This window comes from Eublepharis macularius, chromosome 19 (assembly GCF_028583425.1).
Source record: "Eublepharis macularius isolate TG4126 chromosome 19, MPM_Emac_v1.0, whole genome shotgun sequence".
NCBI classification, from domain to species: Eukaryota; Metazoa; Chordata; class Lepidosauria; order Squamata; family Eublepharidae; genus Eublepharis; species Eublepharis macularius.
The window spans coordinates 20,984,898-20,999,791 of NC_072808.1; the positions used below are offsets into that span (position 1 = coordinate 20,984,898).

Here is a 14,894-nt window from a genome sequence, read left to right on the forward strand (position 1 = left end):
TTCAGCACTTTGCTGGTTCGAATTCCCATACTGCCATGAGCTCAGCAGGTGGCTGAGTGGTAAACCACTCTTCTCAGCCCCGACTTCCAGCTGGATTGTGGGGATAATAATACACTGACTTTGTTCACCACTCTGAGTGGGTCACTAAACTATCCAGAAGAGCAGTGTACAGACAGAGTTGCTGTTGTTGTTATTCCTGGGATCAAAGTGTCCTACTCCCCAACTGCAGCCTTGGCCTGGCTGTGAAGGGCCAGCGAGGTTTGCCTCCAGGTGGGTCCTGCAACCTCATCAAAGGTCAGAAACACAATGTCCTTCAAGATCTCCGATTTTCACTGCACATCCTAACTGTCGTTCATTATTGTACTTGCTGGTTGAATGTCCTCCTTGTTGTTTATATTGTATTTCATTTGCACTGTGCAGTCTGCCTTGGATCTCGGTGAGAAAGGTGGAGAATTAATAAAATAAAAATAAAACTGATCTCCAGATGACACAGATCAGTCCCCCCCTCCCCGGTCACAACAGCTGCTTTGCAGGATGGGCTCTATGGCATTATGCCCCTCTGATGTTCCTTCCCTCCCCAGGTCCGCCCCCAATCTCCAGGAATTTCCCAACCTGGAGCTGGCAACCGGCGGGCCGGGCCAGCCCTGCCCCCCTACCGTCTGTACACGTGTTAGTCATGATAATGCGCGGGAGGCGACCTTTCCTGAGTCAGCGCTGAGGCGGCGCTTTGCGCAAGGCTCTTGGTCCCCCCACCTTCCTCCTCCGGGCGCACAAGCCAGGCAGCGCTGGCCTCTCGCTGGAGCACCGCAGGGTCTCGAGTCCAGGAACCGAGCCGGGCTGATGCCCTAGGCGCGCCCCTACCGCTTCCCCTTGGCGGAGCCGCGAAGGCGAAGGCGGAGCGAGAGAGCGGAGGCGGCTGCAGAGGCGTCGGAGCCTGGCTAGGCGCGCCGGAGGCCCCGGCGGCGGCTCTAGGCTGAGCGCAGGCACGGGCGCCTCCGGGCAGCGACAGCGCGCGGCGCAAGGATGCCCGGTTGGAGCGGTCCGTCGACGCTTGGCTGGCTGGCGGCGGCGGCAGGCTTGGACCTTTGAACGCGGCCGCGGAGCGCCTGGGGTGCGTGTGAGTGGCTCGGAGCCGTGGCGAGGGCCAGGGGGGCGGCGGGAGGTCGGGCGGCGGCGGCGGCGGCGGCTCTTTCCCCACCGCCTGGTTCAGTCGCCCCCTCGGGGCTCGGAAGCGGCTAGCCCTTTGCCGGTTGGGCCAAACGCAGCGGAATAGAAGGAAGATCCTCCGCTCCGGGTTTGGCTCAAGACGTTGGGAGGGGAGCCTGGCCGAGTTGCAGCTCCCCACCGGCGCTTAGTTGCCTGGCTACGACGAGCCTAGGAAAATGCACCGCCTCCTAGATTTTCAGTGCAAGCCTCCGTAGAGTTACGCCAGTCTAAGGCCATTGATTTCAATGGGCTTAGACGGAGTAACGCTACTTAGGATTGCATTATAAGCAGGGTCAGCCTTGGTTAGTAATTGGATGGGAGACCTCCAGTGAAGACCGGGGTTGCAGAGGCAGGCAATGGCAAACCACCTCTGATAGTCTCTTGCCATGAAACCGCCACCATAAGTGAGCTCAGACTTTTGGCACTTTCCACTACCACCTCTGTACTATTGTGCATACATCACGGGGGGGGGGGGTCCCAGGCACCTATAGGCAGGTGACTGGGCCATTGACAGCAGCAAGCAACACTCCTGGCCCACCAATTAGTACCTATGCTGTTTGTGACATTTTTTGTGTGTGTGTGTGTGATGCATCTGAGTGCTGTGCACTGACCTGGGTAGCCCAGGCAAGCCTGATCTCATCAATTCTTGGAAGCTAAGTAGGGTCGACCTTGGTTAGTAATTGGATGGGAGGCCTCCAATGAAGACCAGGGTTCTATGCAGAGCCAGGCAATGAGAAACTACTTAGGTCAGTCTCTTGCCATGAAAACCTCACCATGGGTCACCGTAAGTCAGCTATGACTTGACGGCATGTTCCATCACTACCATCTGAGTGCTACATGGCTTTATTTGTATTTGTAGAATTTAAAGATAGAGCAATAAACAGAAGAAGGTATTTCCTTTCTCCCTATAGCAATGGCCCACAGCTCCGTGATCCTTTTGCTTTAACTTGCAGCCCACATCCTTTGCATATTTTCTCTGAGATACATCCCACAGAATTCATTGAGCCTTATTACCAGGACTGTAGATTATTCTACTGCGTACTGTGTTGATGTACCTGTGCTCCTACTAGTTGGTTCCACATCATTAAAGATGTCATGTTGAATTACTTATGCTTTGTTTTAGCAATGCTTCATCTCTGTTTGGATTTATGCTATTTTTCAAATTTTCTATAACACGTATTGTATTTGTTTAGTTAATGTCCTAGCAGTTAGACTTGCCCTGTGTAATCTGCCTTGGGTCTCAGTGAGAAAGACTATAATAAATATAAATAAGTGGGGGACCTGCAAAGACTTGTGGGTGGCCTCTAATTTCCCCTCCTCCATTATGTCCTCTTTCCCTTCCCTGCCCACCCTTTCCCTGCTTGCTTCTCTTCTTCTCACCCCCCTTTGTTTGTCCCCATCTTCAACGTTCCCCTTTCCCACTCCTGGAAGACTCTCCCCTGTGGCCCAGTTGCATGATGGTGAACCTGCAAAGACATGCAAGAGGCGCTTCACTCTTCCCTGTATTCCCCTCCCCGCACTGTTTCCTCTTTCCCTCCCCCTGGCAGCCTCCATATGCTCACCTTTTCTTATAACAACATAATAACATTTGATTTATATCGATTTCTTATGTCCTTCACTCCTTCAAATTCACTAGACAACTGACCTTTTATCTGTTCCCCAACTTCGTCTATATTTACTAATTTACTGTATTTATATACTGCTTTTTTCCGCAATGGGGACCTAAAGCAACTTACATCAATCTCCTTGTCTCCATATTATCCTTACAACAATCCTGAGAGGTAGTTCGGTTGAGTGTATGTGACTGGATCAAAGTTATCGAGTGAGCTTCTACAGCTGAGTGGTGATTCAAATCTGAGTCTCCCACGTTCTATTCTGAAACTCAAATCACTACACTGGCTTTGGAGGGGGCTGTTGTTGAATAGTTGTAAGCAGCCACATCTGTGCAAGTCGTGCAAGTCATGTGGTTCAAATAGTCCAGTGGTTTCTTCTGGGCCTGGACTCAATTAATCATCCCTCACAGGAAAAATCCTCTCTCCCTGCCTTTTAACTGACAGAAACCAAGCCTGGAATACTGGCTGAGCTGTTGCAGTTGCCTAGCAACAGCCACTGACAGCATCTGCTTAAAACAACAGGCACTCCTTTTATCATTTTTGTTTTTTTAACCCCCCCAATGTATTTTTTTATTTCATATTTTTCTACACATCTGTGGCATTTCTCAGGAGTGTAGGAAGATCTGTGTTGTCCATTCGTGGCTCCAATCTACAGATTTTAAGTGTTAGGGCTTGCAGCGGCCACCACTGGGCAGGGCCTCGGCATGTCCAGCCCTGATGTCAGAGGGGTGCCAGGGATGCTGCAGGACCCTGCTCTGTGGAAGGAGGGGTGGTACACCTCACCCAGACTCCCTCTCAGTCCACTCGCTGGCTTGCTCAACCTGCGCCACTCACCCCCTTTGACCACCATCTCCTCCTCTTCTATCAACTTTCCTCCTCGTCTCTGTTCTCGCTCCAACTCCACTCCATCACTGCCACTCAATCAACCCACCCTGAATGCTCTCCTGAGCAAGCTTTTTTAGGGTTTCCCTTGGCTGCCTCTCTTCCTTCCAAGCTCCTTCTCTCTCCTGAGGCTGCCCAGCTGTGTCTGCTCTCGGGTGTTCCTTCTCTGTCATTAACTCCTCCCTGTCTTCCCTGCCTCTCTAGCAGGGTGGGGCTGAATGTAAAGGTGTCCCAGCTGAGGCTTCCTCCAGGTGTGCCTTCTGTTCTCCCTCCCTCATTCTCTTTCAACCGTCCCTGCAGGACTGGGCTGGCAGGGCCTTTCCAGGTGCTGTGCCTTGGCCATCTCTGCCTCTGCTCATGAGATGTCCTTCCAGCCGGCATCTGGGCTGCCTGTCCCTTGGAGCTGGGTGTGGCTGCGCTTCCCTGACTTTGCTCCTGAGGTGCCGCCCTGGCTGGTATCTGGGCTGCCTGTCATAGAATCATAGAATCATAGAGTTGGAAGGGGCCATACAGACCATCTAGTCCAACCCCTGCCCAGTGCAGGATCAGCCTAAAGCATCTCTGACAAGTATTCATCCAGCCTCTTCTTGAAAACTGCCAGTGAGGGGGAGCTCACCACCTCCCTAGGCAGCTGATTCCGCTTTTGAACTACTCTGACGGTGAAAAAGTTTTTCCTAATATCCAGTCGGTACTTTTGTGCATGTAGTTTTAGCCCATTGCTTTGGGTCCTACCCTCTGCTGCCAACTGGAACAGCTCCCTGCCCTCCTCCAAATGACAGCCTTTCAAATATTTAAAGAGAGCAATCATGTCCCCCCTCAGCCTCCTCTTCTCCAAACTAAACATTCCCAAGGCCCTCAGCCTTTCCTCATAGGGCTCAGTCTCCAGACCCCTGATCATCCTCGTCGGTCTCCTCTGCACCCTCTCGATTTTGTCCACATCCTTTTTGAAGTGAGGCCTCCAGATCTGCACACAATACTCCAGGTGTGGCCTGACCAAGGCAGTATAGAGAGGGGCTATGACCTCCTGCAATTTCGATGCTATGGCCCCTTTGATACAACCCAGGATTGAGTTAGCCTTTTTCATCACCGCATCACACTGACTGCTCATATTCAGTTTACAGTCCACTCTTACCCCAAGATCCCTTTCACATATACTACTGCCCAGAAGTGTATCACCCATCCAGTATTTGTGCTTCTCATTTTTGTGGCCCAGGTGTAATACTGTGCACTTGTCTTTGTTGAATTGCATCCTATTCACAGCTGCCCACTTCTCCAGAGTATTCAGGTCTTGTTGAATTTTAATTCTATCTTCTTGGGTGTTTGCTACCCCTCCCAATTTGGTATCATCAGCAAATTTAATGAGCAGCCCTTCCTTCATCCAGATCATTGATAAAAATATTGAAAAGTACCGGGCCCAAAACCGAGCCCTGAGGCACCCCGCTGGACACCTCCCTCCAATCTGATGAAACGCCATTGACCACCACTCTTTGAGTGCGGTCCTCCAACCAGTTCCCTATCCACCGAACTGTCCTATAGTCTACTTCACAGTCTTCCAGTTTGCCCATCAGAATGTCATGGGGGACCTTATCAAAAGCTTTACTGAAATCCAGATAAATCACGTCAACAGAGTTCCCCCGATCCAGTAAGCTGGTCACTCGATCAAAGAAGGAAACCAGTTTGGACTGGCAGGATCTGTTAGGAACAAAACCATGCTGACTTCCCCGGATCACTGAGCGGTCCCTCAGATGCTTACAGATTGATCCCTTTAAAATCTGTTCTAATATCTTCCCAGCAACAGAAGTCAGACTGACCGGCCTGTAGTTTCCCGGGTCATCCTTCCTCCCTTTCTTAAAGATTGGGATAACATTCGCTCTTCTCCAATCTTGTGGCACATCCCCAGTCCTCCAGGAGGCCTTGAAGATGTCCATTGCCGCTGGCCTGTCTCTTGCTGCTGGGCACGGCTGCTCTTCCCTGGCGGGCTTCCCCTTCTGGCTCTTCCCCTCCCACACTTGCTGCGGCTGTGTTGCCTTCTCTGGAGCCTCTGGGCCCCTGACTCTGCTGCTGGGGGGCTGTGGCTGCTCCAGCCCCCTGGCTCTGCTGCTGGGGGGCTGTGACTGTTCCAGCCCCCTGACTGCTGCTGGGGGGGGGCTGTGACTGTTCCAGCCCCCTGACTCTGCTGCTGGGGGGCTGTGGCTGCTCCAGCCCCCTGACTCTGCTGCTGGGGGGCTGTGACTGTTCCAGCCCCCTGACTGCTGCTGGGGGGGGGCTGTGACTGTTCCAGCCCCCTGACTCTGCTGCTGGGGGGCTGTGGCTACTCCAGCCCCCTGACTCTGCTGCTGGGGGGCTGTGGCTACTCCAGCCCCCTGACTCTGCTGCTGGGGGGCTGTGGCTACTCCAGCCCCCTGACTCTGCTGCTGGGGGGCTGTGGCTACTCCAGCCCCCTGGCTCTGCTGCTGGGGGGCTGTGGCTGCTCCAGCCCCTTGACTCTGCTGCTGGGGTGCTGTGACTGTTCCCCCCTGGACAAGTGCCTGTGGAAGCAGCTGAGCGGATGTCTCCCAGGGGTCTCCTGTCCTATTTTCCAGGTAGGTCCGGGGGCTGGGTTGCGGACCCCGGACACTTAAGCATCCACAGATTGGAGCCACTTGCTATTAGTATGTAAGACAAGTAGGGGATCCACAAGGACTTGCTGGGGGCATCTCACCCCCCCTCCATGTCCTCTTCCCCTTTCCTTCACCCCATAGCCTCTCCACCACCTCTTGCTTCCTTCTCTCCTTCACATTCACCTTTACCTCCCCCTCTTCACTTTCCCCCTCTCCCCTATGGCCCAGTGGTGTGACGTCAGCTGAGCCAGGCCCAGTTGCGTGGTGGAAAACCCTCAAGAGCTTGCTGGGGTACTTCATTCCCCCTGAATCCCCTTCCCCACACTATTTCCTCTTTTGCAGCCTCCCTATGCTCACCTTTCCCTGCATCCTTCTCTCCTTCAAACCCACTAAACAACTGAACTTCTATCTGCCCCCCTCATCTTCATATTTCTTAATTTACTTCATTTATATACTGCCTTTCTCCACAATGGGTACCCATAGCAGCTTACATCGTTCACCTCCTTGCCTCCATATTATCCTCACAACAGCCCTGAGAGGTAGGTTAGGCTCAGAGTAGGTGACTGGATCAAAGTCACCCAGTGAGTTTCCACAGCAGAGTGGTGATTCAGACCTGGGCCTCTCACATCCTACTCTGAAACTCTTAACCACCACACTACACTGGCTTTGGGGTGGGGTGGGGGGATGCTGTTCGGCAGTAGCAAGCAGCCAGGCCTGGGTGAGTCGTGCACGTCATGTGGAATCCATAGGGTTCCCAAGGGCCCGCCGGTGGCGGGCAAACTCCTGGGGATTTGCCCCCTCATCCCAGATGTTGCCTGCCACCGGTAGGCAGTTCAGGAATGTTCCCGGTGTGCGTGCTCCCAACAGGTGCGGCGATGTCACTTCCAGAGGTGATGTCACCGCACTGGCCACGGGAGCGTTCCCACGCTTCGTTTGGGGCGATTTGGGCTCACGTGGCTGGTGCAATAACGTCACTTCTGGAAGTGACACCACTGTGTCAGCCCTGGGGCACACGTGTGGGCTCATGCCCAGCACAAGGTAAGTGCCAGAGACTCTACCCTCCCAGCAGGAGGGGGGAGGGGCCTGGCAGCCCTAGGTATCAAGTCATGTGGTGGGTGTTCTGGGCCTGGCCCCAATGAGTCCTCTCCCAAAGGCCCAAACAGCCATGGAAAGGGCCCTGCCCCTCCCACTGCCTTTACTGACAAAAATCCAGCCTGGAATCTTGGTTAATGGTTCCTGGCAACAGACACTGAGGGCATCTCATTAATGCTACAGCTACAGGCATTCCTTTTTTTTAACCCTTAGTGTATTTTTTAAGACTTTAATTTTTCCTGCAAATCTGGGGCATTTTTCAGGTGTCTGTCCTTTCATGGCTCCAATCTCCAGACTGAAGTATCTTCAGATCAGGGCCACTTGGCTATTAGTATACAAGATACACGTGCTTAGGTTTACACACGTGCTTAGATCAACACAGCCCATTATGTATGGGCTGAATAGCGGCATCTTTGATTGGGGGCTTCTAAGGCTCTTATGCAACAACGGATATGAGGGGTAGGATATCTTTGCCCAGCTGTAAGGGCAAATCTAAATCCACCCTCCGGTTCTTCCTTTACCACCCATTTTCCAGACAGTATTATTCACTCGGGGAGTAGGTGGAAATCTGTTCCTGGAATTTCATTGCTATTCACACTTTAAAATTCAAAGCTCTTTCAAGTTTCACCAGTAAAAGAGATGGTTCTAAAACTATCCCCAACCAAGTCCAGTACAGACCAATGTGCCCTGTCAAGAGTGGGCAGCATCATACCCTCCAAGAGGTTTCTTTCCCTGTCAATTGTTGTGCCCAGTGGTGCTCAGTTACCATAGCTGTGACATTACTATGATGAGCAAGTAGTGTAATCCCTTCCTCCTCCCATTCTGCACGCGTTCTCTGAATAGTGCTTTATTATCCATGCAATTATTAATATTTTTAAAATCGTAACGTTTCAGATGTGGCCACCCCATTGTGGATGCCATCGTCTCGCCCTCCACAGTTGGTTACCGGGGGAGTGGGGCAGGGCTGGGGTCCTTGGGCTTCATCCTGTCTTCTGATCCACCCCTTGCTTTTTTGAAGCAGGACATGTCTGGTACCATGAAAAGCCGATGGGATGCAGCTTGGCTCCTGCTTCTGGCATTAAAGGCCTTTGGGCTGAAAGAAGGTAAGGGCTTTGTTGCAAAACCAGCTTCTCTGTGGGAAATGAATTTTCAGTTCACCTGGAAGGATGACCTCATGTGGGACAAGCTGAGGACTAGGAAGTTAGGGGGCAGGAATTCCACAGGCCAGGGAGAAGAAGGATGAAGCCAGGAATTGGCAGCAGAGCGCAGCAGTCCCACCTCCAGGCCTGCTGGAAGCCACTTGGCGGCTCTCCTTTGCATAGAGCCGGTGCATGAAAAATTCCAAGTTACATAAGCCCAGCTGATTGATGTGGGATGAGGATTGCGCACGCTACCACTGTGCGAGTAGTGGGGTGTCTGGCAGGAAATATGTTTGCTGTGGGCAGTGGTGGAGGGTGGCAAATCTCCCCTCTCTATTGCGTATAGCAGTTAAGGTTGTCAGAACCAGGTCTGTGAGGTTACGATTGGAGCAGTTGCAGGGTTTGAGTCCAGTGGCACCTTGGAGATGCACAAGTTTTTCAGAGAGTAAGCTCCCAAAGAGAGCTCTGATTCTCGGAAGTCTGAGAGCCAAGCCACACGTGACGAATGACACTTGCCTGGCAAGTGAACAGACTCACGTGTATTCCTCCCTGTTCACTTGCCCTCCACTTGTGCAAGTGGGGGGCAAGTGAACAGGGAGGAATACACGTGAGTCTGTTCACTTGCCAGGCAAGTGTCATTCGTCACATGTGGCTTGGCTCTGACACTCTGAAAATCTTGTGCATCTCTAAGGTGCCACTGGAGTCAAATCCTGCAGTTCTGCTACAGACCAACATGGCTAGCCACATAAACTGTTGGAGGAAATGTATTTAATGTTAATCTTACTATTATTATCACTCTCTTTCCCAGTGATATATTAGGATGTGTCTCTGTTTCATACTGAAAATATGTTCCACACAGCAAACATAATGGATAACAGACCATCCACTGCTGTTGGGTCAGGTTTCCCTGGTACACAAACACTAGGTACACAAACTAGTAAAGAGTCCAGTAGCCCCTTTAAGACTAACCAACTTTACTGTAGCATAAGCTTTCGAGAACCTCAGCTCTCACAGTTGCATCTGACTAAGACCACGGCAATACAGCCCGGAAAACCCACAACTGGACTGTTTACTATTTGGCTACTATAGACTAACATGGCTAACTCCTCTGGATCTAGGTACACAAACACCGTTTTTCTTAAAGACAAACTTGCATGTATTGATCTTGCGCATATTTGCAATGGGAAGGGATCCCTCTTGAATGTGCATTGAACGCATTCTCGTATTACATAAGTATGGGGCGGCTGTGAGAGGCATACCAGGCAGAGGAAGAAATGAATATGCAGAACTTTGTCTAACTCTTGCTGAGAGCAGCAAGTGGTGAGAGGGAGGGAGGAAGAGGGGGGTGGGCAGGATGTGCTTGTGTGGTCCAGAGGACGGAAGAAGAGAGAAGGTGACAGTGAGGGTAAAGACCTTGGCTGCTGTGACATCTGCTTTCTCGGCTGCAGCATCCAAGTCTAACAAGACAAAGAGAGTAATGGGGAAGGGGAAGGGGAAGATGCAAGTGCAGGGCCTTATGCAGGGCCAGTTCACCCTGCTTTCGGAGCAGCTTCTCTTATAACACATCGCAGTGCAAGTGCTGTTTCTGCTGGAAGTGAATGTTGGGAACCTTCTTTCAAATCCCCCCCCCATGCACCTGTTTAGTGAATTGCTCTTTCCGCCTTCAGAGAGACTCCTGGAAGCAGGCAGCCCCTGGCCCAGGTAGCGAAAGTGGAAGTTCTCATAGTTGGTTGGAATAGGGATTGAAGTCAGAGAAGCTTTGTCTTCTTCTTCTTTTGTATGTTTCCCCCCCAGCATTTATCAGATACAAATACAGGAGTAAAATCAGCTTTCAAAATATATTAATACTGTTAGTAACATTATATGGATCTCTTGGTGTTCCTCATGTTCTGAGGGTTGTGGTTGTTGATAACTCTCTTAAATCACGGAGCTTCACCGTATCTGATGAGTTTTCAGGAAGTTAAAAAGCTAAATGATGTCCCTTTTGTCATGGTAAATATCCAGTTATTTCCAAATGGATGTTGTGCACTTCCATTACTGCACAGCAGGGCTTTTTTTCAGCAGGAATGCGGTGGAACGGAGTTCCGGAACCTCTTGAAAATGGTCACATGGCTGGTGGCCCCGCCCCCTGGTCTCCAGACAGAGGGGAGTTGAGATTGCCCTCCGCGCCACTTGAGCGGCGCGGAGGGCAATCTCAACTCCCCTCTGTCTGGAGATCAGGGGGCGGGGCCACCAGCCATGTGACCCTTTTCTCCAAGGGCAACCCACTGAGTTCCACCACCTCTTTCCCCAGAAAAAAAGCCCTGCTGCAGAGGCATCTCGTCGAACAAAGTTTTTAAAGAATTATAGGACTAGCATCTGGTATGATTAGTTTTGTGGTTGAATGTCGTTCTTGTTTCTATGTTCAAATAAGGGGATCCATTTTTCAGCAAAGTCAGTTGATTTGGGGTAGATATCAGCATGGAGAAGGCCTTCTGTGATTTTTTCCTATTATGTGGTGGTCCCATACCTTTGTGTACCAATTTGCTGCTGTAGGTGGTTTATGTGATTTTCATTTTGAAGCTATTGCTGTTTGCGCTGCCTCGAGGAAGGGTCAGGAAAGCTTCTGAAGCTCTTGCCAGTAGACAGGTAGGGTTGCCAGCTCCAGGTTGGGAAATCTCTGGAGATTTGCGGGGATGGAGCCAGGAAAGGGTAGGGTTTAGGAAGGAGAGGGGCTCAGCAGGGTATAATGCGATAGAGTCCACCCTCCAAAGCAGCCATTTTCTCCAGGGGAACTGATATCTGTTGGCTGGAGATCAGTTGTAATTCCGGGAGATCTCCAACTATCACCTGGAGGCTGGCAACCCTATAGACAGGTCTAGACTCATCTCCTGGCTCCAGTTGCCATGGTGTAAGTAGTGTGTAGCACCCACACACACCTACACACACCCTTCAGTGTTTATGTCTCTGTTACTATGTGCAGCACAGACATTCTCCCTCCCCTTTGTGTCTGTTTCCGGCGAGGAAAACTGGAAGGGGGGGGGCAGAACGAGGCTAAAGTCCCTTATCTAGCATCAGGGTCCCAGTTTTAATTTGGCCCTGCTTGCTTGAGGAACTGAGTTCCCAGCAGGGAACTTGCAAGCCTTTGTGGATAGCCTGGACCTGGGGGAAAACGTAACACGCAGTTAGGTTCTAAATTGTAGCGGACACTGGCTTATTTGCAGTGCTGTCCTGTCTATGCAGTGTTATTTCAGTTTAAGACTATTGATTTCCATGGACTTGTACTGAAGTAACTGTACATATGTATTGTATGATAATCCCCGTATCCCCAGCAGTCAATGATGGGAGATGGGGTGGGAGATGGAGTAGCACCATGGTTTAGAGCAGGAGCTATTAACTGACAACCCCAGTTCTAGTTTGTGCCTAGTCACAAATTTCGTGTTCGCTGTCACTCAACTTCATAAGTACCTCCCCTCAAAAAAACCCTCCAGTAATGCAAGATGATATCTGCCTACATTGCATGGTTGTTGTGATGACAAAGCTGTGGAGGGTTTTGTTTTTTTTAGTTTCTGTTTTGCCATCAACATTTTCTTTTCCTGTGAATATAATGGCTGCGATTGTACTGCTTTGGATGCCTGTTTAGGAATCTCTCTCTTTTTGCAGGAGATCAGGATGCCTCCGTGGGTCTGCAGTGTTTATGGATACTACCCAACAATGTTGTGAACTGCAGTTGGTCTGCTCTTGATGTCAACTCCACCCCTGTCCTCTTCTACCAGAGCCACAAATAGTAAGCGAAGTATTGCTGGTGAGCTATAGATTTTGAGGGTTATGCCTTGAAGGATGCAGGTCTTCCAAAAGTTCAGTTGAAAGCTTACAGGAATGTTTGTCTCTCTTACAAAATGATCTATCGTTGGTACATGACACCAAAGAAGATTGCGCTAGGGAATTTGAACACTTCTAATAAATGCTGGAAATGTAAGAAGCATGAGGGCTCCCTCTATCATATGTGGTGGTCATGTGAGGTAGCCAGGCAGTACTGGGGGGAAATAATAAGAGAAATGAGTGAAATTTTACAGTTTCAAATAAATAAGAACCCAGAACTCCTGCTACTAAACTTGGGAATGGAGGGAATTCCAGCCCATCATAGGACGTTAACATTTTATATGACAGCAGCAGCTAGACTTTTGTATGCGCAAAAATGGAAAGTACGAGAAGTGCCAACTATTGAAGATTGGATCTACAAATTGCTGTACATGGCAGAGATGGACAAGATGACAAGAAAACTGAGAAATCTGGACTCAGGGCAGTTTAACACAGATTGGGAGAAGCTGAAACAATATTTGGAGAAGAAATGGGAGGTGGGAGGAAAACTGTGGCAGTTTGAGAACTACTGAAGTATAATAAAAGTATAATAGAGGGGGGTGACTTTACCGGGAGAGGAAGAGATAAATGTGAATTTATAAGCAGTTAGATTAACAGATTGATATATATATAGATATATATAGGTTAATAGATAGAATATTGATAGAAAATAATTAATGATAAGGTTTAAATATAAGGATTGAGTAACCAACAATATTTTCTTTCTTTGATAAGATTTATATAATGCACCAAACTGAATGTACAGAAGAGTCAAATTGATTGACTATGTGATGAGCTATATAGAATTACCATAAAAAGATAGAATGAGTAATATATAGAGAATAAGTCAAATTGTTTGATTTAAGTGTAAGATTTTTATGGTTTATGATATATAGGTTTATGATATATAGAAATATTTAAAACTGGAAAATGGGATAAATTGTTTATCCAAGATGGAAACAAAGACTTACAGTTTGGGTATATAACAAGAAAAGTAGTTAAGGATGTACTGCTTAATATAATGGAGAATGTATATCTGTTTTAGATAGAGGAATTTAATAGAAGTAAGGGAAAAGGGACAAAGGGTGGGAAAGCTGTTGGAAGTCAACAAAAGGGGGGGAAAGGGAGGGGGTTAGAAATGAAAAATTTGGGGAAAATTGGATGTAAATGTAAAAATAACGGATTCTAACCCAATAAAAAATTTTTTCAAAAAAAAAAAAAAAGGAATGTTTGTCTCTCTAATCTGTGCTTTGTAGGCGGCATCAAAGACTTACTTCATAGTGGGCCACACTAATCTCCAGTTCCAGCTTCAAGATTAGTGGCAGCCAGAGTGACCATAGGACTTCTCTCTCTCTCTCTCTTCCCCTCTCTCCCTCTCTCGCACTCTTGTCTAGAGATGTAAAATTTCTGGAAATTTTGAAAGCACAAGGCAAAAAAACTTTGTTACTTTTCAGTGGGGCTTTTCCTCTAAGAAAAGATGGAAATTTGGGGGTTAATGAAATATATGCAATACTTACTTTCCTAGGAAACCTAAACTACTTTTACTGATTGAACATCATAAAATGCCTCATATATAACTTAGCATGTAAAATTGTACTATTTGGCATATTTAGTGAATTTAAGAGTGTAAGTATCTTCATTTTGTATTAGAAAAATTGTGATTAAACACAATACCGAAGGAAGAGTTGTGAACTACAGCACAGTATGCTACCATAGCACGTGCATCTTAATTTCTGCCAGAGAAAAGACAGGGCAAAAAAGAGTTCAGTGTAGAAAACAAAACAAAATCTGTAGTAAACAAAAGGAAATGTATTATTTGGATGGAAACTCTCATAGAGCCACAAAGGTAGAACTGCCAGGATGTTTGGATATTAAGGTAAAAATTATAATATTGAAAACACCAAACTCTTTAATAATGTATTTTTACTAAACACATGATAGCATGTTAATTCTTGCCAAAATTATTTATATTTAAACAAAAAAATCTTTAAAATATTGTATGTTTCTGCAGTATATAAGGGTTCTTTTTTCTGTACTACCCCAAATTTCCCAATTTTCCCATTGAAAAAATTGAGAATGTCATCAGGCGTTTTCATGCCGTACATTTGGAATGAGAAAAATGCTTTGTAAGACAAGTTTTTGTTTTTTTTCACCCAAAAAGAGAAAATATTTTATCGGGATTTTTTTCAGTGCTCCCCCAAACTTCTGAAACTTTTAAAATTGGAAAAAAATTTAAATTATTCAGACTTTTGCATGCCATACATTTTGAGAATGAAAAATGTTGCCATGGGCATTTTATACCCATGCTTGGTGGGCATCTGTACCTCTTTTCACTGAGCGACAACCTTGCAACAAAGTCTGCCAAATTTACTGGCCCAAGAATGGTTGGTCTTCTCTTGCCTCCTCACACATTCCTATGTTAACTCTTTGGAGCCTAAAGAGCTAGTTTTTCTGTGAACATTTTCTGCTGGACACGTGATTTCCCTTTGCCACCCCCACCCCTGTAATTTTATATTTGCATT

At 48.1% G+C, this 14,894-nt stretch overlaps 1 protein-coding gene across 5 annotated transcripts in view; it reads left to right on the forward strand.

The window, feature by feature from the left end:
• The first annotated feature begins 835 nt into the window (after positions 1 to 835).
• Positions 836 to 14,894, forward strand: part of IL27RA (interleukin 27 receptor subunit alpha) — a 33,093-nt gene continuing 19,034 nt past the window's right edge. Inside the window, exons 1-3 of one of the 5 annotated variants that reach the window (XM_055003564.1) lie at positions 836 to 1,111; positions 8,415 to 8,496; positions 12,175 to 12,298. In XM_055003564.1, coding sequence (XP_054859539.1) covers positions 8,418 to 8,496; positions 12,175 to 12,298 — 203 coding nt within the window. In that variant the 5' untranslated portion in view covers positions 836 to 1,111; positions 8,415 to 8,417. Of the gene's footprint in view, positions 1,118 to 8,414; positions 8,497 to 12,174; positions 12,317 to 14,894 lie in introns of those variants that run through there. The other 4 variants (XM_055003561.1, XM_055003562.1, XM_055003560.1 and 1 more) reach the window with 4 other exon arrangements.